This window comes from Syngnathus acus, chromosome 2 (assembly GCF_901709675.1).
Source record: "Syngnathus acus chromosome 2, fSynAcu1.2, whole genome shotgun sequence".
Lineage (NCBI taxonomy): Eukaryota > Metazoa > Chordata > Actinopteri > Syngnathiformes > Syngnathidae > Syngnathus > Syngnathus acus.
In genome coordinates, this window is record NC_051088.1 from 12487213 (window position 1) to 12513669 (window position 26457).

Here is a 26457-nt window from a genome sequence, read left to right on the forward strand (position 1 = left end):
TAATTACATTCAGTGGGGTAATTCCTAATCAAGTGTATTCAATTGTACACTATAAAATGCTTATAGAACATGTTTATTTGAAAGAGACGTAATCATCAACTGAATGTCGCACATAAAAAAACAATAATGCATACTGGTTAAAAAAAACAATCAAACCAAATAAGTGAATTAGTTCGATATTGTTTGTTATGTTAAAAATAAAACTAAGGACTTGGGTTTTGAAACTGAGGTTACAGTTCAAGTCCTGCTGTGTACAAAAAAAGAACAATAACTATAGTTGCGTGTCACCTTGCTGGCCACCCATTGAGCAAGGCACCAAATTTCCTTTTGAGGTATTGTAACTAGGACAATACATAAAATACATTATACAGACGTATATCTATATACATACATTTTAAAACACAACTTGTATTAAAACAACAATATTTGAAGCACCACAATTTATTAGCTGCCACTTCCCTCATACCACTGTTTCTCTTTTAATGACATTTAAACCCATTTTAGACATCCAAGTCCAATATTAACTGGGTTGGCAGTGAATGACATTTAAACCCAGATTAGAAAGTATTTTTCCAAAAGTAAATTCTTGTTCTCATTCTGTTTCCTTGTTGAACACAGGAAAGAGCCTACTTGGAAATAAGTTTGTTGTCACTGGGTTCTTTCATCTCGAGTAAAAGGTCACACTGACCGGCCTCTTCATCTGTAATAACCTGGTAGGTGCGCCCGACAGACAGTCCGCTGTCAAATATTCTGGAAGGAAAGATGTAGAAAAGAGTTATAAGCTACTGCCTTTAAAGAAGACACAAGCTTGTTGACTTTAGTCCTTAAAATATTGTTCTGGAAATAGTCAGGTGTGTCTTGTGCAAACATTCGATTGTGATACTGTCACTCGTGCTCACTGCAGATTGTTACCAATGTCACTAACACTTGTTTTAGGCCGGGTAGCTACAGTATTTCTGTCATCGACAGCTGCTGCTTTCCTTGATCCACCTGTTTAACGTCAGCTACTCAGTAGGGCGGTGAATTCTTTCTACTTCGGGACATTCCAAATGTTTGTACGATACTGGGCATGGCCAAAGATTGTGCAATGGTCCTTATTAATCATCTCTCAACTCGGCAAATAGACAGACAGCCCAGTGTCAAACTCAAGGCCCGGGGGCCAGACATGGCCCACCACATAATTTTATGTGGCCTGCAAAGACAAATTATACATCGACTTCATGTGTCAATACTAAATTAAAAATTGAGTTCAAGTTATTGCCATCAATTTCTATTTCCATTCATTTTAAAAATAATTGAACAGTTTTTACTACTCTGATTTTAAAGCTAATTATTCATCAGTTTGTTGTGTAGCCTATACTATATACAATATAAGGCTTTGACAGTCATAATGGCCCTTCGAAGGAAACTATGACTATGATGCGGCCCGCGACAATAATTAGTTTGACACCCCTGGTGTATGCATGCAGGCTACCTTATGGGTATGATGGCCACAATGGAGATCAAGCTGGAAAGTATCAGGACAAAGCCAGGAAACCAAGTCAAAGTCTCTTGGTAAATCTTGGCGTAGAGTAGGTTAGTTCCCGCACTGGACATTTTTAAAGACAGCTGCAGTGAGATGAGGACTTTACCTGGGAATGAGAGGAGACATGGTGAAAGGAGTACTGTTTTTGAATAAATATTACATTATCATTCAACGATTCACTTGGGGAATCAGATTACGTCGGAGAACTCGCACAGCAATCACACTCCCATTCCCACCTATGGACAATTTTGCGCAAAACAGAGTACCTGAATAAAACCCACTCCAGGTGACAAATAACTTACTGTATGAAGAACTATGCACTTGTTGAGACAGTAGAGAACAGATCAACGGAACTGGCATCAGGGAGAAGAGTGCCAGTGCCCGGGCTAGAGAGAAAGTCCTGGTGTTAATCTTTGGATCACAACCTTTGAAAGTACACCAGTTATTGTTGCATAAGATGGAGAAAAAAAAAAATATCAATAAGATGTGTGGTTTTATTGGTGGAGTAATCATGGTCCCAAATAACTTACCAATGAAGAACATGTATGCAGTGGTGGCAAAAGCCATGGGAAGCATGCTGGCGGCATTGGAGAGCAATCCGATAGTGATCAGAGAGCTATCGCTGAGCCACCTTGATAAAATTATGGAACTCAGAAAGCTTGAGAGTGTAATGAGGAAGCCAGAGGCATTCCCGTAGCTCATCTGAAGGAAGCCAGATGGGTACAAGTTTGAGCAGTATAAACAATACCAATAATCGGGTTCAATCTGACCATTCTTTAGAAAGTTAGCATATTCCTGACTGTCTCAGAAAGATAATCAGGACAACACACCTCAGACAGAAAAATAGAACAATCTAAGAAGCATGTTCTTGAAATGTTTGAGGCAGCACATTCTAGTTTTCAATGTAATTGTGAATTTAACTCCATACATGTGCTTGCTATATGCATTTGAAATGATTTCATTTTGAGCACAAACATAAAAGATGCGGGAGTAAGGAAGTAATTCAAAATGGACTCACCTGGGTTACGTTCCAGTGAAGAGGCTCCATTAATTGAAATACAACCAGAATATTTCTGGTTGAAGAATCTACAGCATTGTAGAGGAGTCCTGACACCCACAGCAGCGCTAGGTTTACGACTTTGTGCGAACGGTCACGTGCGGTGTCGTCGCTGGCTTTATTCGAGGTCCTATTATCACACAATGCTCCTACCTGCATGGAATTGTCTCATTTTATGGTCCATCATGCAATGATTGTAATTATGCACAAAAGATAAAGCAGTAATACAATCCCAATTTATACGAGCAGTTCAAACAAATTTGTGTCATTAACTGAAACCGAATGCCGTCATGCTGTCCAAAGTGAAATTTCCTTCATGTTGTTTTAAGGCCAATGAATGAAAGTTAAAACCAAAGACCACTTGCCTGAAGGAAGAATATCACATAGAGCATGCTGGACGCATGAAGCAGAAAACACAGCAGCAAGGTGACAACGCCCGGTCTCAGGGTTGGACTGGAGAAATTATACAAATGTCCTGCCGTCATGCAACCCACAACACCAGATAGTCCACTGAGAAGCTCTGCTCTCATCAAGAGTTTGGATCGATCCTCCCCCGTGGAGCTAAGAGACAACAGAGTCATGATGCCACTCCAGAAAACAGCGGAGCCCCCACACAGTCCAGTGATGATCACCTCCATCCACAAAATTTGGAGAGGCCAGTCCAACATCAGCATGAGTAACACCACAAGCCGGGATAGCATGAGGCCCAGCAGTGGGAATGTAATCAGGCTTTTCCTCCAGCCCATGTCCCCAAGCCATGCCAGAAAAAGGCCTGGAAGGATGGGAACCAGTTGACTCAAGACTCTGTACGTCATGAAGAAGTTGGACACAGAGACCTGCCAACTTTCTTCCAAACAGGATCGGTTGGTAACCGATTGGCTTGTTGCGTTAACGTATCGTTCCTTCACTACCATCGGTAAAACAGTCAAGAAGAACGCGTTCCCCAACTGAACGGCCGTTGCTACGAGCTGAATGCTCCATACTAATGTGCGATCCCTGTGCATATCTGTGACTGAATGAGATACGTGGTGTGAAATTCAGCTATGTCAAGGTTTGTGTAAAGTAAGATCCGCCTGTCATGTTCCAACTCTGGTTTCATACGCTGGTGGCATAGCATATCAATCTTTTCTCTGCTTGAACAAACATTCACATACCATTAGTAAGCACTTAGGGTAAGCACAAATGCTTAAATTTTTTTTAGGTATCTGTATTTATTTTGGTATGTAAGTTATCATTACTGTTTTGACCAGACTTGCTGAAATGGGAAACGGGTTGAAGCAATTCTACTGTATTACAGTATTGTTCTGTATTTTACTGTACCATTTATTTTTCTGAGGACTTTTTATTCCACTAGCTACATTTGAAAATGGACATCTGTACTCTCTACTCCTTCGTCAAGTATAGGGTTGTTGTATCAACACGACAACAATGACATTAAGGAACGTGATACAAGGGAAAATAAGAACTGCCGCAGGTTCTTAGAAGCAAGACATTCCTAATTCATGGCCTTAAGATAACTGCGTGATGTTGTTTGACATACATGTCCCTTCACAGCCATTATAACAATTAAATTCCTTTTTAACATGTGACATGTTATTACAAGATGCACTTTTATGCATACAGTCACTGCACGGACGATCGATCATACAGATAGCATATACTGTACAGTAAAGGCAGACAGACGTATGCTTGAAAAAACATTTGCACAAACCAGTTTGCAAGAGGCAATACAAATAAATTACACAAACATTTCCATGTAAAACTTATGATATATTCAATTTATCAAAATCAAGAGGTAATAGCAGCCGGAATACTGTAAGTGGGTCGTTATTGTTAAAAACAAAGGGGGAGGGGATAATTGTACTCCAATGTTGCACATTACCAGTCATTATTTTATTCTCCTATATTTTCCTATAATCAAAATGTAAGGGCAAGACCTTATAGTTCATAAAATTGATTACCAATGTAAATTTTGTAACAATTCTTTATGAAGGATCACGCTTATGTTTAATTTTCTTTTCAATGGGATTCAGGTTAAACTTGTGCACTGTAACTCACCCCCAAAACAAGGTGTGCAGCAGTTTTGAGTTATGGAATATTTGGATTAGTATTTTAGTCAAAACTTCCCAGAAGAGATGTGAAATATATTTGTTACTAACACCAACCTCATGTCCATGAAAGTCCTGTTTTGCTTAAAACAAGACAATCTGCTTTCATAAAGGACTAAGGAGTACTAAACCTTGAGGTGCCTGAAATCTGAATATATTGTTTTTACAATTCGCCTTAATACATAAAAGCTTCCTATTTTGTTTGCCATAAGTGCCTGACTTATTCCGAAACAATGTCCCAATCATTTTTCCATGTACAAAACACATAACCTGTATTTGTGACCCAATAAATGAGTAATCTTGACACGTATTGTATTGAAAGCCATTTTTATTGGTTGTAGTCAATGAGAGGCTACAGACACTCTAATTGGTATAGAGGGCCTTCCAGCCGGACAGAGGTCCTTTACTGGGGATGTACTTCACCCCACAGCCATCAGGAATAACACGCTTCTCAGCCATCATGTCATCAAAGTCGCAGGCATTAAACTTGGTGAAGCCATACTTCTTGGAGATATGGATCTGAAAAGAAAAGGGAAAACATAGTAATGACCAAAAAGCCCCAATAATAGCACATAAAGATTGGTTTGTCTCAATGATCTCTTTACAACCTCAGCACTTCCCAGCTGATGGTATATACACACACAAAGATTTAATGTCTGCAGCCTTTGCACACCAGAAATGCACCACAGCAAGACCAGTCGGCTTAATAAGCTGCAATATTTTGTGCTAAGCGTATTGGGACGAGTTCAACATGCTCTCACGCTCCAATTGACTTTGATAAAGTGACTTCTGTATACCTTCTGGCGGCCAGGGAACTTGAACTTGGCTCTGCGCAGGGCTTCAACCACATGCTCCTTGTTCTGGGCCTTGGTGCGCACAGACATGATCACCTGACCGATGTGCACACGGGCCACAGTGCCCTGGGGCTTACCAAAAGCACCACGCATTCCTGTCTGGAGCCTAAGAGCAGAAAGAGGACCATTCAGCTTCGGGATTATGTAAGCTCAAGAATACACCCGGACATCACTCACCTATCAGCTCCGGCACAGGACAACATTTTGTTGATGCGGATGACGTGGAAAGGATGCAGACGCATGCGGATGTGGAATCCATCTTTACCGCAGGTCTTCACCATGTACTTGTTAGCACAGATACGGGCAGCCTCCAGAGCTGCACAAATAGCCAACCCAGGCGGCCTTAACTTAAGTAGTCTATGTACCGTAATTTTCGGACTATAAGTCGCGGTTTTTTTCATAGTTTGGGTGGGGGGGCGACTTATACTCAGGAGCGATTTATATACATATATATGGGTTTTTTTTCACTTTTTTGGGCATTTTATGGCTGGTGCGACTTATACTCCGGTGCGACTTATAGTCCGAAAATTACGGTAGTTGCATATTGGTGGGTTCACACTTTTGGCCAGTCAAGTGGTGCTGCATTAAGTTTTCACACAACGCAAGAACAAATATACACTTCATAGAGGTGAAGAAAGAAAGCAAAAGCGGTCTGACCATTTCTCACCTTCTGAGGACAGCTGCTCGTACTCATCGGAGACCATATGGCCGCACAGGGGGAACTCATCCACCTTGGCCTTCTTCCTGCCCAAGTCAAAGATCCTGATCTTGGGATCTTGCAAAAAGAAAATATAAAAAATAAATAGTGACTCACTAGCCCCAACGGCAGAAATCTTAACACTCCTAATTTTCGCATAATATGTCTCAATGATTCCTTAGATACCTCAGCACTTCCCAGCTGAGGGCATACACACACACAAAGATTTAATGTCTGCAGCCTTTGCACACCGGAAATGCACCTCAGCAAGACCAGTCGGCTTAATAAACTGCAGGGTGGGCTCTCAGATCAAGACCAACATCGATTATTAGAATCCAAATGTGATTTTATTCTGCATTAAAGGTCTTCCAATTTTTTTTTAACAAAAGCAATTAATTAATCTGCACTGCAATAAACAATCATTTGACAGTTCATTTATCTACCGCCATTTCAATAGCAGTCGTTAGCTTGCTGTTAACATTTTGACTTGGTCTTTAAGCCTTCACTATAACATCACAACATTTTCAAGTATGGCATGAATATCAACTGATACATTACAACAATATTGCAAACAAATCTGTAGATTATCACTTCAAAATGTTTCATGAAACAATGACACTTATCTAGATGCTAAATATAACACATTTAAAAAAAAAAACGAAGCAGAATTTGGGGGCGGAGTCTAAAACTGAAGCCTTTGCGATTTGAAAACTGCATTTCACTACAATGCAAGGCCCATTTTTATTTGAATAATTAATCAGCCCAAGTCGATGACGTTCACGTTTAAGTTGAAGGTAACCCACTTACCAGGCACACCCCTACAGAAGCGGGACTTCGGGTAGGGTTTGTTTTTACAGTACCTATAGCTGTGGAGAAGGCATTGGGACAAATGAGATGGTCATCAATTAATAGTTACAAGACAACCCAAGACATTAGCCCAAATAGTTAATTTGATCAAAGAAAAAATACTCTTTACCACCCTTTTATGTCATCATACATTATGTCCATGTGATCTCATAACTAATATCCCCAAAGCAAGGATATGAGGTGTGTAAAACGTTCTTTTAATTAGTTATAACAAGTTTGACGCTGATCTATACTAAGGCTAATCAACATTAACGGAGAGAAATCAATACAATGTAATCTAAATTAAAGTACCATAGTGATATCAAATGAAGCGGAAATACGGTTGTACATATAAGTAACAACGCTGATAGTAAAGTTTGAAAACTCCAATAAGCTGTAGCGTCTGACACCGGTATGCTAGCGAAGCGCTAGCTTTGTGCTAGGCGACGCCGCCTAAATAGTTTTCTATCAAGCTAGAGTCCCGAAATGGCAAAAAGAGAGGACAACAAAAAGGCTATAACGGAACAGTGCCACAGCAAGTGAGGACTTGAGGAGGAAAAGGGGCCAGCAGACTTTTACAAAAAGGCCCGTAGGCAGGCACAGTCCACATGTCGCGGGGTGGAAGCCGCTGCCATTTTACTGTGGCCTCGACACGTCAAAAATGGACAACTTACCACCGAGCTGGTCGGCGGCCCATGGTTGCAATCTGAAAAATACCAAACGATTAAGTGTTATACGCTTGGTGTTTGTTGCTGTGCTATGAAAAGTACCGATTTTTATCCAATATGCTCAAGAGTCAAAGAAAATGCGAGGCGAACACGCACTCACCGAATGGAGGAAAGGAAGTTGAAGCGACTTCCGCTTCGTCATATGCGCGAAAAATTTGCCGATAAATGTTCTTCATTTTTTAATAATGTCTGACACAAAAACGTCATTTCGGAACTCAATTTGATTTGAACGTTTGATTCATGTTTTTTTTTTAAATCTTCAGCGGTAAATAAATAAGCGTGTTGTCTTGCTTCAAAGGAACTCTGGGAAATGTAGTTTATGAAAGCAAGGGCGGTAGTTGAATTTTTTTGTGGTTGTTAAAAAAAAAAGATAGTTTTTGGTGCATTTTATTTTCAAGTTGATGTGATTTCGTTTCCGACATTGATCACAATTCTTGATTACAATTCTAGCTCTAGTTGGAAACAGTACCCTGGTTGAAAAGCAGAGCCCAAGTTAAAAACTCTGGTTGAAAACCCTAGCCCTAATTGAAACATATTTCTTGATAAGAACCAGCAAATGGTGGGTTCGCATTTTTCTTTTAGTTTTTGTCACTTTCTTGCACTAAAAACTGACATTGGGGGGAGTCAGCACAACAAAAATGAAATCAGCACCCGAAAACATTCCCTATAGTATTCAAGAGTTGGTTCAGGCTGGAGTAAAGTGCTCAGTCCCTATGACATTATATATATGAAGTTGACCATGAAGGTACTCAAATACTTGAACTTCTGATCCAAAGTCAGACGCCTTATCCATTAGGCCACATAGCCAAATAATAACAGGGCAATGATTTCTGATGATTGGAGCCTTTAGAGGCAAGTGAAGCTCAGTTGCTGCAGACATAAATGAAGGCTGTTGCAGTGTCGATTTATCAATTTTACAGTAAAATAGAATTGTAATACAATTAACATGTAACTTTAGCGCAGTAGACAGCGAATCATATTCTGAAGGTCGTGAGTATGATCCGCACTGTTTACAGGGAGTTTGCATGGCTTTTCTCCGGATACTCGAGGATTAAAGGCTTTTTTGGGGGTTGGATGGGTGAATGGATGAAAAATGATAGAACTTTTTCTGTAATGTTTTTCAACTTCTCCATATTCAAATGACCAGCAGGAGGCAGTATTGTACCGTGGTATGTGAATACGTTTTTCTTTTCTTTTTTTCTTTTGCCCCACGCTGAGAAACACTGATGTCATTTTGGAACCCTTGTTAATACAAAACATCAGAAGGAATGCAAGCAATCACAAATCTGAAATCTGCAATGAAATTACTCTACCAAACACAAATTGCTATTTCATGGAGACATAAGGATTGACCATAAGGAATTATCCTCAGGAATTATGATTGTCCAGATGTCACTTTGTTTGCTATTGAATTAGTGTGTGGAGCTTCTGCACATACCTGCTAATGCTCTGTAGTTGGCTAGTAAACACAAAGTAAATCAACGTTCCCTGTGGAAGAACTTTAGAACTGGATCAGTGAGTCACAGCACTTCTTTTAATCTCCATCATGGCAGCCATTGAACTTTGACTGGAATTCCTGTGAAGTCTCATGTGAAGGTCATATATAAACTTTGGCACACAGCCATATCTTGTTTAATCCTGTTTTGTCTGAAACACTTCAGACTTCACTATCTGAAGGGAAAGGATGACCTGAAGCATTCAAGGTAGCAAACCCACTTTTGTTTTACCCCAGTGAACGCTTGTTTCTGGTGACCTGCAGTGATGGGGAAACACACAGACACACACATCAGGGTGTGGCTGATAACACTTCATGTGAAAACGGAAATGTGTGCAGTTCGTGTGATCCTTCCTGGGGTGTGTTTTATTTGCAGGGGAACAATGTGAGCAGAGGGGTCAAGGTCAATTCTAGCTTACAAATGGAAGGAAAATAAATTCTGTGTGTGTGTGTCTGCATGTGTGGTTGTGTGTGTGTAGAGGAGTGGCAACTATGATGTCATTTATAGTCGACAACAAGTGGCAAAATGGCCGCCCCATGAGATGGATATTATCGGGTGGATTTTCAGATGGGTCCACAATTCTGTGCTACACCCCAGGAGAATTCTAAAGGGGCTGGCATCCCCTTTCCTGAACACCATGTTTAGAAAATAAAACAGGCTCAAGATGTCTTCAGGCCTGCAGTCACAGGGAGATCAGAACAGAACAGTAGAAACAGATTGGGTAATTGCTTGTACGACACATTTGAGAATATGTTGGGAAATGTGTTGTTCCCTAATGCCAGTGATAACACCAATATGACCACAAAAAAAATATTTTGTATGATTGATGATGGGGATGATTGTTCAAACAAATATTTGTTATTTTGTAATCTTGTATTAAGTTACAGATGGTGTCGTGGTGAAGGTTCTTGTTGGATGGGCTTGCATAGACCTGGACTCTCATTTATGTCCCTTGAGGGAAGTAAGGGACAGGATCTTGGTGTCAAAAGAAGCCCCTACAAGCTGTTAAAAACAAAACAAACAAAGTCGAGAGACTGCAAACTCAGAGGTACGGCCAGGGAGCTGGTTAAATACTGAGGAATGGATAAAACACAGTCTTCATTGTAAAACAAAGTTAGCATCAAATTCAGGTCAAGCACAGGTTAGGGCTGTCAATCTTAAACCTGTGGGGGAGGACAAAAATGGAACATATGGAAGTCATTTGTGTCTTTATTTTTCTGTCACCCATTTGGATGACACTGTTTTTCCCCTCAATAGAAGAAGCGCAAATGAACAAGACCCAAGTCAGTAGATGATTTTTTTTTTTTTTAATGCTGAGTAAGCTTTTCTGACACAACTGTGGATACGGAAGTGTGTATTGTATTTTGCCATGGAAACCTAATGTCTACGAAAACAGACAAAGTGTCTGACGTATGCGAGTTATATGTCACGACATGTTACCACAGCAAGTGTAGAAATAGTAAAAATACCAGTAAATTGCAAATTCCCCAGAAATTCCATAAGTAGGTTGCAATGATGGATTGAGATGCCGAATGTATATTGTACATGCGTACTTGTTATATTGCACAAATGACAGACAATGGAATAAGTAACTCTGGCTAATCCTGAATAATAGCCCGCAGATAACGTGCATTTTATCAGTGATGACATCAGAGCTATTTGGACAAGATGCTTCTATGATCTTCTGCCAATTCATTGACGTCAAGTTTGTTATGAGCAGGTGATGATGGTTAAGACAAGAATACAAAAAGTGAAAGTCTGGCTCTCAGCAGATTAAAACTAAAACGACGTGTGGCTAAAATGCTAAATGATACTAAATACACTAAATACAATACCTGACATGTGTTTAGTCCCACCATGTGTGTCCATGTCTCCCACTCTGCAGGTCATGTCTCTGCAGGTCTGTGCTGGGCTCAACTGTTTTAGTCATGAGATCATATGATGTCATCCCTCTTCCTGCTGAACCCTGCATGAGTGCACACAGTGAGACAGAGAGAGAACAACTGACAAGATTTATAGCAATATGGGTTATTGTGTGAGGAACATTTGCGACAACAGTCCATTTTCTCTCCATGCCTTCATTTTCTATTGTAAGTGAATAGACTGCAAATGTTAACACTAAATTGCTTCCCAATAAATTTTAAGGCTGTCAATTTATGTTTTCTCCAATCATGAATAAACAAGCAAGGCCCTCATATACATAGTTGATTATCATCTACCGTATTTTCCGCACTATAAGGCGCACCTTCAATGAATGCCCCATTTTAAAATTTTGTCCATATATAAGACGCACCGGATTATAAGGCGCACCTTCAATGAATGGCCCATTTTAAAACTTTGTCCATATATAAGTCCATATATTTGGACACGCCTGCTGTAGTGGCTCAATATTGGTCCATATATAAGGCGCACCTGATTATAAGGCGCACTGTCGGCTTTTGAGAAAATTTGAGGTTTTTAGGTGCGCCTTAAAGTGCCGAAAATACGGTATTTGATATTTTCTTTTACTGCACATGGCCAAAAACAACAACAACAACAACAAGAAACCAAATATTGGAAAAACATGTTTCCAATAGCTGGAAACAGCACAGCTGATTGTGAACTAATGCACCAGTTCCTTTCAATAACAAGGACAAGCCGGTACACTCCCACTGCTGTCCACCATGCAGAACACAAATCGAGGCGCCGCTTGGGCACTTGCTGCATTCAAACATCATTTTCAGGTTGAGAAGACAAGAATAGGCTGGACTGGCTTTCCTGCACCAGTATTACACTATTCATCGCTTTCATACAGGCCACAGCTATTTTTTTTTCAGGTGGCATGATTCAGTATATGGTCGCGCATTCTCAAAGAACATTCCAAACAATACAAGTTATGAGAAGGCTAATCTGTGCAGCACAGTGACAGTCAACCCAGTGTGGAAAAGGTTATGAAGGTGCTGAAGAGAGTTGGCAAAACATAAACTAAAAGCCAAACAGATGATAGAAACTCTTCAAGAAGGTCAGATAGTTCAAACAAAATGATGTTTTTGATGACAATTACGGAAATGTTTAACATTTCGAGTTTGTTACTGGTTTCTTTGCAGACAAACTCACTCACAGTTCATCACATCCAGACATATTCACTTCTATTAATATTGCATGAGGACTTTATGCCTTCCCCTTCATCTGAACTTCCAGTGAATCCAGATGCAAGCCAAGACACTTGGTGTCATTTTACATTTTATCACACACTTATATAGCCTGACGAACACAAAGGTCATCTGGAAACACACAATGTCACATACATCACTTGAATCACACAAGTGTGGTAATGTTTGTTTGAGGTACAGGTAGCAATTTGTCATCTTGTGTGACCTGACGCACACAAATGAATAGTCGGCGAGGTCATGATGATGTCATTGTGTCTGAAACATCAGATCTGTCTGTATAGACACGTATGAGCTGTGCCTTAGTGTACACCATTTTGCAACATGTGTGTTTTCATTGCATGGATTGACACAACAAAGGAAGCGGATTCATTGTAGAAGAATTAGAGATCGAGAGGGAGATCAGTCATTCATAGCTGCTGTCTGCATCCCTCCGCCCCCTTAAAAGGGCAAAACTACTGGAGCTCATCTCTCCATCTGCGTCTTCATCTTCAGTATTAGCTCCACAGTGAATTTAATAGTGTATGTTCCTCCCTAAGATCCAAGCTCATAACAAAATAATACCTCGCTGTCACTCTACACAAACCAGGAGCACAAAAACATTTTCCGCAGTGCAATCGGTATCTCTCTGTTTGTTGACTTCGGCTTCCTCCTCAATTGGTCTTTCGCAGATCCTCTTCTTTTCTTAGTTCAACAAGACCCGACAGGGGCATGCTGGTCAAGGGGGAATTCAAACTGCTTGCTTGGGGAAAGAGCCAAAGACAAGAAAAATAAGAACACGGGGAGGCGGGGCAGGCTTGGGGGTGGGAGAGGGTGGCTGGGGCTGCTTGAAATGAATGGCGTAAAAGTGGAAGAAAGACAGGCCGAGAGAGGAAGGGAAAGCTTTCCTTAAAAGGCTGTGTTTGTAGATAGCGAAGGGCGTCTCAGTGTTTAAATGTGCTTGTGAGTGAACATTCCCAAGCTCTTCTCTAATCTATTTGTTAACAGGTGGGTGTGGGGCATCGAGATCAACACGTTTCAGAAGCCAGACGATACACAGAGACGATTACTTAAAGGTGTGCATTTTGTTAAGAGAGAGTCTGCGATTGGATTCGTTTGTCGTGTTGTCAGGTCTTCTGCTGAGGAAACACTTCAGAGATATACAAATGGATAGAATACACACACTTGTTGCTCGAGACACATTTAGGCTATTCCAAACATCAATTCGTCTTGGAAAAGCTCAGGAATTCTGTCCCTCCCAATTTGTCAACCCTCTCGTCCAATCTGTGTGATTGTCTTAATATGGCCAGGGAGTGGAAAGACACCCATGAGGGAGTCACTAAAGTAAATGTCCCCAAGATACTCGCCTCTTTTTCCAAACAAGAGTCAAGTGTTTATTTAATCTTTGAAAGGAACTTTCATTATGTGGGATTTTGACAGTTACTGGAAGGTGATTCAGTTTGGAATACTTTGCGTTCTAGATTTAGGTGCTGCATGTAAAAATTTTGTATTTTTCATTTTCTGTGTGTATATAGTTTAACCAAATTTTTGTTTTGTTGCTAAAATCTTAGCATGGTTTAATGCTATACAGTCAAATATATTTCATGCACTCTTAAGAGTAACTGCTGAATCATAAAGAACACAATTTGGGTTTAAATTTGGATGGTACATTCTTCTTGGTTGTTTTGCACAAAAGAACAAATTTTTTTCTCAATTTTGTTGTTGTTGCAAAACAACACCAGGTTTGGTCATATTGACCGGACTTCCTGGATCGGTCCAATTTTTAACCCAGGGTGTATGCAATACAGAATATCTGTTGCGCAGTTGTACATTTATCAGAATTCTATAGAGCTGTTAAAAAATGTGCCTATATTGTTCAACATGAGTGTTTTTGTGCTGCCGCCACCTCTCCTTGTCCTTTCCTTTGTGGTGTAGCAGAGCTCTCTGACCCAATTAGTAAACAAGAGAATCAACTTTTTTCAGTGATTCACATTGGAGATGTTAATGCAACGTCCATTATCACCCTGTGACTGGCGGATGATTGGTCCATGATGTAGTAGTTCACCATTCACCGCAAGTTAGCTGGAATTTGGCATTTACCAGTACTGACTTCATGGGCACACATCACATGCTTCAACAATTTTTCCTTGCAACAAATTTGATCCTTAAAAAGTGTATAAATCAACTAAATCAGGGGTGTCAAAGTCATTTTTGTCACGGGCCGCATCATAGTCACAGTTTCCTTCGGAGGGCCATTATGACTGTCAACCCAAATAAATGTATGAACGCCTCATATTATATACAGTATGATACAAAACAAACTGACAAATTGTTCGTTTTCACATCAAACTAGTAGAAACTTTTCAAATATTTTAAAAAGCTGATTTTTAAAAGTGAAGACAAATTGACTTTGCGGGCCACAGAAAATGATGTGGCGGGCCATATCTGGCCTAGAGTTTGACACCTGTGACCTAAATGATTGGTAACTTTTGGTAATTTTTCTCCCATTGTAAATTAAATTTGTTTCCTATATTGTAAACAGATTGTTTTTGACTGTAAATGACAATAATCGTTCGCAGCTCACTCATGGATAGCGAACCACACTCACAGTGTACTGTTGTGCACACTGACCACAGTCCAAGTTAAGACCCAAAGAGAAGATCGCAAGTCCTAGGCTGTTGTGACTCAGCCTGTTGGAGACGTCAGATGCTTCAATGCGGTGAGTCATTGTGGTTACTTGCTCTATCTGTGTCTTAGGACCTTCAGTCGTCCTTGTACATTACAGTAAGCCATGTATTTTGTTGTGTTTTTGGTTTCAGGATCGGTTTCAGGATTTGTGTGATTGTGATTCCGCCATACACATTGTGATGCCATTATGGGCAATACAGAGCACGATTGAGGTCGAATGTACTTTTTTTTTCTCCTGTGCTGTTTCTGGGCAACTGATTTGCCTGTTTTAAGTAGCCATAAAGCTCCTTTATTTTTCACAAGTCTAAAAATGGACCGCACTTTAACGAGTAACTTTTTTCCACATTTACTCCGGTTGGTTATATGGGCTCTCGGTTTATGTGTGTTGAGTGCCTTTGACTTGGAGGCAAATGGGGGGGATTAGTTGGGACGAATTTGGCATGTTTATTGATTCACCCCCGAAAAGTGACATATTTGTAAAAAGCATGCATGCACAAATTAATGTAAGTGTGTATAAGCTCAGGGAAGAATGTTGCTGCACGTCTGGCACATGTGCAGCTTCATGTATTTGTGCGCAAGACACTGAACACCAGGAAGAAAGCGGCCAAGGACCATTTTAAACAATCACCTTCATCTCTTCCAGTCAAACAACGAACCTCTTTCGTTTCCTTAACTGGCTAACAAAGACGAGTTTTGTTATGAGGCTTTCAGTCGGCGCCATACTAGTCTGATTTTTAACTACTGACTAAAACTATTAAAAGCAGATCCTGTCTGTGATACTTTTGTTGAAATGTGACGCAATGCATCCATGACTTACTCTAATCTCTCCAAACAAATCTGCACATCTTGATCCCCCATTTAAAATGCCAATAAAGGGAAAGTCATCCCCAAAATATTCTTTACAGTAATATTTTGCATGTGCCCCCAATCGTCTAAACATGGCACTTTGATTAATATTGTGTTTATGGAATATGAGTATAGCAGCAAAATTCACTCCTTTTATCCATCTCAGGGGGCGGCCATTTTGCTACTTGCTGTTGACTGAAAATGACATCCCAATTGTCAGGTCTCAAGCCACAACCAATCACGGCTCAGCTTCAGACAACTGGTGGCATAGGTCAGTCTTGCTACGACAACATTCTGCAGACTGTTTGCAGTCCTAATCAATCAAATCACAACCCAGCTAGAAAATACAAATTTTCTTTTAAAGCGTGACCACAAATTGCATTTGTACATTTGCAACTACGTGTATGTGCAACTCTATTTGTGAGTGTAGGAGATATACTTTGCATTATGAAAGCCTTGATTGTGCATCTCGATATAGGTCATGCACATCAGATGGATTTTTGTTATCTTTGCCATTATTATTTCCTGGAAAAAGCTACATCAGTCCAAAAAAATCTTATTGTGTGTGAGATCTGCTAATGTAACTTCTACGAACTCCACATGGATGATGTCATTGACCGCCTGGCTCACAAGCCCAACAGCAAACATCTGGCTGTAATTAATACAACACGCGCGTGCACGCGCGCTCGCGCGCTCACGCACACTCAACAGAGGTTCGAGTTTATAAATAGACATTTTCATGGCGTTTCCAGAGATTCGTCGATGTCTTTAATCTTAATCCTCTTTCTGCTTTTCTATCCGCTTTCTTCTCTTTCTTCTCCATCTCTCCTGGTGTCCTCCCTTTATTCTGTCTCCACTCCTCCTCAGTTTATGTCCTCCCACCACTGATAAATTGTATAGCAGAACATTTTTGCCTTTTGAGCGGACACTCAGCTGTGATCGAGGACAACTCGGGCACACATACTCAAGCCGAATCTTAGCTGTACGTGCGCTGCACGAGACGATGACATCACACCTTTGATATCCTTTAGGCGCGGTCGTGACGTCACTGCTGAAAGAAGAGGCGAGTCGGGGCAGTCAGTGAGACCCCCACAGCACCGCTGATGCTTCCACTCGTCCACCAATTAAAGCACTAGCCCTCAGAAGAGAGTCCGGCAGCAAAGAGCGGAGAGGGACTACTTTTCCCTCCCTTCTGTTTGCAACCAGCACGAGCGTCTGAACTTTGAAAGTCCATTCCCTCCTGCTGGCAGTTCGCGTGGGGAGGACCCACGCAGGACAGCGCAGACAGACAGGCTCACCCCTCAAGAGAACATGTAAGTTGTTGTTTTTTTAAAGACCCTTGTCAAATAAAATGGTCCGATTGCTTCGTTCGAATTCGATGTGTGATGGTGTGTGCGTGTGATGCAATACCATGAAAACATTCATACGACTTTATTTAAACACCCGATTCCCGCACGCGTGCAGGTGACCGTGGATTTCGGAAATTGCGGATAGGTCGTGCATGATCGCATGTAACTTGCCGCTGGTCCTCTGTTAGCCAGGCTTCATTTATGGCATCTCACCAAATAAGGTAATCCACGGACAGTCGATTTTCTTTCTTTTTTTTTTTTCCTTCTAATAATCATTTTTAACCAGAGATGCATTGGGGAATCGCGCAAGCGCATTCTATGGCCATCTCCACTGTCTCGAAAATGTTCTGATTTTGAAGGTGGCTTTATGTTAGGATGAAATGACAACTTATTAGTATTTAAGCACACGTGAGTGAAGTGAATGCACAGTCTCCACTTTTTATTGAGTAGAATTAGCAAAATTTAGGGAACTGCTGTGACATAGAGATGTTCTTTTTCAGTGTATGCATGTGTTTCAAAGCACACCTTTAAGTGCCCCCCCCCCCATACACACACTCACGCACACATTTTGATCCTGCTTAATTTGCTTGTGTTCATAACTTAAAATCTCAGATACAGGATTTTCTTTAACTTCATTAGATTGTTGGATCTAACAGTCGCAAAAGGAGAAGCAGGGTTCCATTAAGCTGGTTTTAAATGTTTTTCAAAAGTGTTTCAAGAGAATTATGCAAAAGAATGACTTATCGGTCCAGTTTACTTTGTTGGTTTTCCGCTTTTAGTTTGTATATGTTGGAGCTGATGCTGTATATCAACATTGGTTTTATTATACAGTTAGGACATTACCACTGAGATGTTAAAATGTATGTGTTGATGTTAGTAGCGGTTGCCAAGTGTGGCTGCTAATGGAGATCCAAATAAACAAGATAATGATGCATGCAATTTGCAGAGCGTAATATGACAAGTGTTATTTCTAACTGTGCCACTGATGACACCAGTGAGCCCTGTCGCCTTGATTTAATTCCAAGGGGAGCATGTCAATTAAAATGATTATATTTTGCATGTTTATTTGGCACGTTGGTGCTGCGTACTGGTTAGAGAGCATTCTTTTTTTCCCTGCTCGGCCGTGTGGCTGACTGGGTGTGGTGGGCTGTGACGCCAAGCCGTTGGCATGGCCAGCTGGCAGTCAACTGCATCACAGGGGAGAGGAAGCAAGTTGAGACCGAGGTGAGGCATGCATTTCACCAGTGAGGTGTTTAATTCATTAATCATCTCTGTACAAATACATGCCTGACTGCTTAGCCTTTTGAAAACTACTTGTAATCGCTTCAAAGTCCGCATTTAAAGCCTTGAACTTGCCACAATGACTAGGTTGTCTTTTTAAAAGGCTTTTATGTAATAATTATTGCCTTGATTTCCAACAAGTCATGCCATCATGAACAAACCTGTTCCAAACAAAAGCGATTTGAGTAGCGGCCGATGACTCGAATATTTGCAAGCCTTTTTTTTACAACTAGGCCCTGGAATCAGTTGGTGAGTGCTCCATCACAAGACACTTTCAATTTAGATTATGTTGTGATATGATTCATTTTCTTTAACGGAGGACTGATTCATTATCACCATAATATATTTTTGAGTAGCTGTCTAGACTGTGGAGCTTTAAGATGCATTTATTCCTTCATTATATGTGATTAGAGAAAAGACAATTCCATTCCATTGAGCGAGTTTACGTCTTAAAAGATCAGTCATATCTAAGATAATGGTAAATGCTAGGGCCTCTGTAGCCAGCATTTATTCTCAGTAAAAGTATATTAGTTTAAAACGTTAACCTTTGTCTGAAAGACAGTTTGAGTGCAGTACAACATTTAGTCACTAGAGGGAGACAAAGGTCAAAAGTACCAGCAACATCTGTTCAGACATCGGGGTCGTGTTTGTTCTATTTATTAACTACCATTGGAACGATAGCTTACAATAAAGTAAACAGTTCACCTTCTCTCCGACCTCCCAAGGAGTCCCATCAGAAATTATCTAATGAAATTACGAATCCTGCTCTTATTTGCAGAGAGAGAGAGAGAGAAATAAAATATCCCTTTTTTATATTAAAAAGATCCCTTTTATTTGTGGCGATATTAAAGTATGGGGCTCCGGAGGACTTCCATTGGGGGTTTTATAGGATGTTTGAGGGGCATTCCTCAAATTCTCCCTTGACCAGATACACACAACCACTCACCCACATGCACACAGAGACAAAGGCAAAGCATTCTTAATGGCTGCAGGCCACACTGAGTCTGCTGCCACTGAGCTCCTTATTTAGTCAAAAGAAGCTGCAGTCCCATCGCTGCGTGTCTTTACAGTCACTACTGCCTTGTTTCTTAGTAAGGAATTCAAAGACTTTAAACTTGCGGTGTTTGTGTGGTGTTACAGCATGAAGATTGATAAAACATGCAATTATTCACTGTCAGAGTTGGGAATATTTAAAATCACCCAAATAAATGGTTGAGCCCAAATTTATGTATCTATTACCATAACAATAGATGGATGTAAATAATTCTATTTTGACATCATAAATAAGAAAAAGATATCATGTACTTGAGCTTATTCAATGGATTATTTTGTAAAACACTTAATTTGAAAATTAACAGAAAAGTAATTGGATTTTTTTTAAATACTATAGTCTTGAAAATATATAGATAAATTATTTTGGGTAATTACTGATTGCTGTTAAAATGATCGCAACTGTGGCATCACCATTACACCATTTGTTTGGTCTTAAACATGATGATGACGATGATGATGATGATGATTATTGTTGTTATTATTATTATTATTAAAAAAAATAATCTACTATTACAAAAAATAATCTACCATCCATGTCAGTGACCTAGAGTGACACGCAGGACAATTTAATATTCCTCCACTAGGTGGCACAAGTAATATATTTAATACTAAGTGCTAAATCAAGGTTGGGGAACTGTCTTATTTGTGAAATAAGTGCCAACAATATCACATACAGAATATCTTGTGACCCATTTTGGATCTCGGCCTTAAGTTTGGGAAAGTGTCCTCTATGTCATGACATTTTTGTGTTAAATTACTTTAAGAGGACTCGTACATTTCATTGGTTCAGGCTCGGTATCACAGAGCGCTATGTCAAGCATCTTATTCAATGCTAACACTGGAAAGTATTCTTATGTCCACATGATAAGATGTAAAGCTTTAACAAATTGCCCACTATGACCAGTATTACGTGTGCAAAAGAGACACCAGATGTGAAATGTATTGTGTCATCCTGACCAGATCATAATGTTGTGCCGACTTGGTGATAGTGATGTTTTTTTCTTCTGTACAGAAAAGACAACAAAGGGGCTGGTTAAAGTTTGTCTAGACATTGTCTGACCCCCTCAGTAACATCTTTAATTGATAAGACTCCACAGACAATGACGCCACACACATTGACAGTTCTGGCCATGCACCAATAACAGCAGTCGTACAAAATATGCATGAACTGGGACACCAGAATAAAACCTGAAAATCAAGAAAGGCAAAATCTAAAAAAATCTGCAAAATCCTCATGGTTAGGGTTACCCATGTGGTGCCCAAAAGGGCAAGAACTACAGTTGGCCTGTTCTAAAAATATGTCAGCAATATGATACAGTTATAAATAGAGACAATGAAGTGTTCAAGCAACCGAACATGCTTGTTTACCAATTAAGGATGGATCCAGACCAGTGAAAACCCACACACTGAGATCATGCAAACTCGAGACGGAAGGAAGGCCGCAGCTGAGAACCTAAATGTGAGGCAGAGTGCATAACCACTGGTACACTGCACAGTCTTGTGATGCATACAGCATATTCATTCTGTATAAGTGACAGTATTTTCCAATTTGCCCAAGACTATAGTGGAAGAGATTGGTTATCTGAGCTAAAAATTGGAATAAAAATCTCATTTTACAAATGTGACCGTTATTCAAACTATCGTGGTTAGATACATTTTAGATTCAGTAAAAATATGATTGGAGTGCAGTTTTGTGTTGGAAAGCAATGGTATGAGTGCAAAGTTTGTAACTTTGACCCCCTTAAAAAAACTGATTTTTTTTTTTAGGAGGCGGGGCTAAACATTCCGAAAGTGCGCTCTCATAAATAACAATCCATATTGTAGTGACGACACAAACGTTTATTTCGCGGAATGTAACACCATAAAATGAATGTCAAAAATTGGTCTTCATCTCGGTTGTGGGTGAGCTGAGTTTGTGCGAGAGGCGGAGGGGACACAAATACAATGAGTTACAAAAAAAAAAAAAAAAAAAAAAAAAGTCCGTAAAGGTCGCCTGAGGCAACTTGCTTTTCGTCGGCGCACTTTCGTCCCAAAAAAATAATAGTACTATTTAACTGTCTAACAATTACTATTATTTTGCGTGTTGTAAAAAGCCTTGTTACCAACTTTCCGTCTTGATTTGTTTCTGTCAAACAGACGAGGCCGATTGGCAGAGTGAAGGAAAAGTTGAATAGACTCCACCCAGAAACAAGGCAGCGAACCGAGAGACAGCCAAGGCTATAAAAATGAGTGGTTCCCACCCCCGAATCCACCAGAGCGCCGCGCCCGCTCCCAACGCTCTCTCCACGGACAAGGACGCCGAAATGCCAGCCACGGAGAAAGACCTGGCCGAGGATGCGCCGTGGAAGAAGATCCAGGAGAACACGTTCACCCGTTGGTGTAACGAGCACCTGAAATGCGTCAACAAGCGGCTCGGCTGTTTGCAGACGGACCTCAGCGATGGGCTTCGGCTCATCGGGCTGCTGGAGGTGCTGTCCCAGAAGAAGATGTTGCGAAAGTACAACCAGAGGCCCACCTTCCGCCAGATGCAGCTGGAGAACGTGTCCGTGGCACTGGAGTTCCTGGAGAAGGAGAACATCAAGCTGGTGTCCATAGGTGAGGAAAATGTGACATTTTGCGTGAACAAAAAACATGCTAATCTGTAAAACATGTCGATCGAGGTCTCGAATGTAGCCTGGTGCCCAGAAGGTAAGAAGTCGACACAATGTTCTCTGTTTATTCTCATTTCCATCGCTAATCACTTTTGATCAGGTGCTGTGATTACATTGTGTCCCATTTACCCATGAATTCTCTGCAAAGGACGACACCGAGGTTCATCAATAATTGTGTTGTGGAACTAAATGAAACTGTCATCGAGCAAGTTACATAGGCCTACAAGAAAGTGTTAACATGTTGCGTGAAAAAGCAGGCGGTTCCCCGTTTGTGCTCGTGTCTACATGGGCTCGTTCCTTGTCTCCTCCTTTCTCCACTTGCTTTGGGAGGACTGGGAAGAGGGCCCCCTGTCTTTTTGTGCTCGCCCACCTCGAATTCAAACTTTGTAGATCGGGCAATCTCAGCTGATTCCGGAGGAACCGCTTGACCATAGAGGCCCAGTGTCACGTTGTGGGATGGGGTTCCACGGAATAAGAACTTTTCTCTCCTACTGGGTGACATCACATTGGGTCAAATGGACTTTGCTTCCAGTAGCTTATCATATTGATGGCAAAACGGCAGTTTAAATTGTGGGAAGTCGCTATGAGCTCTCTTTTGTAACATCTCTGTGTGAACACGCAAAGCTTGGTGGCGCTGCAATGAATGAAGCTCAAGGAACAAGAGCACTAGTGTTTAGACCTCCATGAAGGCCAAACTACAATAACAGATGGAAGTCCATTCCTACCTAGTCTTGCGGCAATATATGAGCGCTAGAGCAAGAAACTACAAGACAGCTAAAATGCTGCAATTCTTTAAATGTCCACGTTAGCCTTGTGGTTCCTTTAAATACATAATGTCCCTGTAAAGACTTCTAAATTTTATGTCACAACTGCATGTAGATTGGGGTATCCGGAGATGTGTTTTTGACATGGAGGTATAGCTAGCTAGCTAGCTAACCTAATGCTGTAGTAGTAGAAATAGGCCGAACGATAATTACTAAAACTCATCATGAAACCGATGCGAATGGCGTTGCTCAAGTTTTTATATGGTGATAGTGGGGGGGGTCTTTATTCCAGATGGCAAAGTGGGTGCCATTATAGCCACACCCAAAATATCAGGACAACTCAATGAGTATCTTTGCTGTTCTCAGTCTTTGCAGATTTTCAGCGTTAATCTTTAAACCGGTATATTCTTATATTTGGCTTTATCACGTCAATTTAGTCATTCTCCTAACATGTGATTTTCTAATGACCGTGTGAAGATATGCTGTTATCCACCTGCGTCAAATTATTTGGTGGAATGAATGAAATGCTTTGAAGATATGACCTTCCTTTTATTTATAGAAATTAAGGAAGTGAATTGGTGCAGACATTATTTTTAAATCCAGAACTATAATTAAGCTCTCAATACAGTTCGTTCCATTTCTGCAGATGGTAGTAAGGCACATTAGGAATCTTGTCACAGCTGAAGACGAGTTAGACATTTTATATAATGTAATGCACATTTGGACAATTACTTGTATGGTGCAGTATGGTTTTCACCTCCAATGTCCACGGAGCATCTCTAGTGACAGAGTGACTTGAGTAGCTGTCAATCAGACACAAGTGGCATCTCTATAGGAATGTTTAGCACACTTTCAATGTGCTCGCAGAATTTTTCCAGGTTGCAGCAGGTGAGACTGCAATCGGAGTCATAACTTTGGATTGTCCTCATTATGCCAGCCTATCTGCCATGCATATTCATTTTAAAGCACCATCGCAGTATCATATTTCCCTCACCATTAATTGCACACTTTGAATCATTGGTTGGTCTTTCAGGGCGTGATGCCAGCTGACTCACTCTTATCCAGCTTCTCCTTTTTTTGACTCTTCTAATCAAAAGATGAGAGAGCAAGCCCACTTTACTCTTTTGCTTCCTTCTCTGTTTGCAGAAAATGGACACACCCTTCTAGCCACCCTCACCACAATTGAGCGCAAACTGCCATCAGAACATCGCGTAATGCTTGAGGTCTCTTTCTTTCTTCACCGCTGTCCTAGTTTAACTCGCGATGCGTCTTTTATAGCTTTTGTTTGCCATCTCCGGCGTGTTGGTCGCGTAACACGCGACAGATGAGTCTCGTGTACCAAACCACATACAAAAAAGTCTCAAGTGAATGCGGAGCCTGTATTTTCAAGGTAGAGATGAACAAGTGTTTATTGATCAATGAAAGTCCATGTTTGGCTTTTCCGGCTCAATCTGTGAGTGTTAGCACGTACTCCGCTGAAGCTCCAACTCACCAGCTACCACCTGCTTGAGACATCCCGAGTGCATATTCCAGCTGCGTCACCACACGCATGTTTGAGTAAGCTTAATCATTCCCACTTGGCATCATCATGCTTGTGTAAGGAAGGTAGTTTATGAAGTAACCCGTAACACCAATAGAGTGTCTTGGCAGATTCTGTGGTTTCTTGTCAGCAGCATATTTTATTTTTCAATTTAAAAAAAAATGCTATTTTTTATTTATACTTAATAAGCCCTTGGTTGCCCTGAACGATAATTGATGTGATTGGGTTTGCATGTTGGATGTAAACACAAGTGTGGTGTAACTTTGTAACTGGTTGACCTCTTTTCTATCGCCCCGAGCTGAGAAGGCAGGTTGAGACACAGGCACGTGTGGCAACAGCTGTTTCGTAATTCTGCTGACATGGAAACGAGAAAAAGTCAATGAAATTTCAAGTAGCTGGGCGCTGTCAGAGGTGGACAGGGAGGTTGCAGTGAAAATGATCAATTATTTGATCAGATCGGGAAGTTCAAATGTCACAGCAGTGAAACAGCATGTAGATAAAAAGATTACTTTGAAAAGCATACATTGAGTAAAATGTCATTTAAATAAAAAAATTAAAAAAAATCTGGTATAAAATGCTAATTCGTATATGGATGCTAAGAGAGCTTCCGTTTCATCCTGTCTGTTTATTTACCGGATTTTACAGTGTCTTGTATTTTAATGAAGGTAATTGTTGGTGCAATGGACTACTAGTATAGACATTCAATGGCCAGATAGGCGTAAGACCAGAGAGGAATGCATTTGTGAGTTTTGCTATTCTCGTCCAAATGGATCACTTCCTGCCAGCGCCTTATCGTTGGCATAGCTTCCTGTCTGAAGGAGGACGGGACTGGTCAAGGGGGTTGTGCACATAAGTCGAATGCGCATTCTCGTTCCATTCACTGGCATGCAGCCTATTGCATTACATCAGCGTCGGAAACACGCCCCCACGCCCCGCTCCTCATCAAACCGATTCACAGAGAAATGTCTGCTCCATAATGGAATCCAATAGATGGAAAACAAGCAGGGTACAATTCTGGAAGTGCTTTGTGCTTTTTGAGCTCATCAATGACTTACAAATGCAAACTTGTGTGCTTGCTCAGTGTTCCCAGATGCTTCCATGAAAAACCACTTGATTGAAGCCACATGGTATTTATTAAAGCCTCTCGTTCATCATTTTATGCATTGCCTCCTCATCACCTTTAGCTAGTCTGCTCTTGCAGCACCATCTTGCCTTTTGCCAATGTTTTCAACAAACTCGTTTGAGCGAAGCACTTCCCTGCTTGTGCAAGATTGAACAACCCCCCCTCCCAAAAAAAAAATCCCACACAGCACTTTCTCTACCTTTTCTTCTTGAGGTCTTCCACCCTCTGTCTCACTTCCCCCAATCTTCCCAAAGCCCTCCTCCCTCCTCTGTAACCAGAGCTCGTGGAATGGGAGGGCCGCCAAGATCCAGTTGCTTCTGCCCTTTTAAGGCTAAAAAACCAAGAGGAACTTTTTTTTTTTTTTTTCCCCAGTCACAGGGAGTGAAGCAAGGGAGAGAGGAGGCAGGCAGGCAGGCAAGCAGGGTGGGTGGGTGAGTGACTGAGTGAGTGGTAATGGCAGAAAGGAAAATGAGGAAGTGTAGTAGAGCCACTGTGGCTTGTATAAGGGAGGGAGGGAGGCAAGTGGAGGAGGAAGGCAACGGCCTGAGAGCGGGTCAAACCGTCAGCCTGCTAAATGCATTCATGTCAAGTAAAACAAGCTCATGAAACCTTTTTAAGATTAAATAGTATCATAAAAAGCCAACATGAAGATGAAACACAAACTTGAGAGATTTGTTTGAGAGATTGCTTCTTTCTGAAAAATTCTACCCTGCCACTTTTTGG

At 40.8% G+C, this 26457-nt stretch overlaps 3 protein-coding genes, 1 long non-coding RNA gene and 2 other non-coding genes across 7 annotated transcripts in view; 1 reads left to right on the forward strand and 5 right to left on the reverse strand.

Annotated features, from left to right (window-relative positions):
- Positions 1-113: 113 nt before the first annotated feature.
- LOC119136323 (thymic stromal cotransporter protein-like) lies at positions 114-2803 on the reverse strand. Its single transcript, XM_037274691.1, has 5 exons — positions 2544-2803; positions 2056-2227; positions 1828-1911; positions 1475-1631; positions 114-750 (listed from the first exon to the last, which is right to left on the reverse strand). Exons 1-5 carry the CDS (start codon positions 2739-2741, stop codon positions 627-629), a joined length of 735 nt encoding a protein of 244 aa, XP_037130586.1. The 5' UTR covers positions 2742-2803; the 3' UTR covers positions 114-626.
- A 2197-nt stretch (positions 2804-5000) lies between these two features.
- On the reverse strand, positions 5001-7927 carry rpl10 (ribosomal protein L10). Its single transcript, XM_037274692.1, has 6 exons — positions 7762-7927; positions 7049-7107; positions 6212-6319; positions 5722-5860; positions 5488-5650; positions 5001-5209 (listed from the first exon to the last, which is right to left on the reverse strand). Exons 1-6 carry the CDS (start codon positions 7782-7784, stop codon positions 5054-5056), a joined length of 648 nt encoding a protein of 215 aa, XP_037130587.1. The 5' UTR covers positions 7785-7927; the 3' UTR covers positions 5001-5053.
- LOC119119845 lies at positions 5273-5407 on the reverse strand. Its single transcript, XR_005097407.1, has one exon. It is a non-coding gene; the product is annotated as a small nucleolar RNA SNORA70 (small nucleolar RNA).
- Positions 6402-6536, reverse strand: LOC119119844. Its single transcript, XR_005097406.1, has one exon. It is a non-coding gene; the product is annotated as a small nucleolar RNA SNORA70 (small nucleolar RNA).
- A 1550-nt stretch (positions 7928-9477) lies between the features above and the next one.
- LOC119136371 lies at positions 9478-17125 on the reverse strand. Its single transcript, XR_005100724.1, has 3 exons — positions 16989-17125; positions 11147-11277; positions 9478-10313 (listed from the first exon to the last, which is right to left on the reverse strand). It is a non-coding gene; the product is annotated as an uncharacterized LOC119136371 (long non-coding RNA).
- flna (filamin A, alpha (actin binding protein 280)) overlaps positions 17085-26457 on the forward strand; it is a 32599-nt gene continuing 23226 nt past the window's right edge. For both annotated transcript variants that reach the window (XM_037274638.1, XM_037274647.1), the window contains exons 1-2: positions 17085-17286; positions 21793-22251. In XM_037274638.1, the coding sequence (XP_037130533.1) occupies positions 21882-22251 (370 nt within the window). In that variant the 5' untranslated portion in view covers positions 17085-17286; positions 21793-21881. The remainder of the gene's footprint in view (positions 17287-21792; positions 22252-26457) is intronic.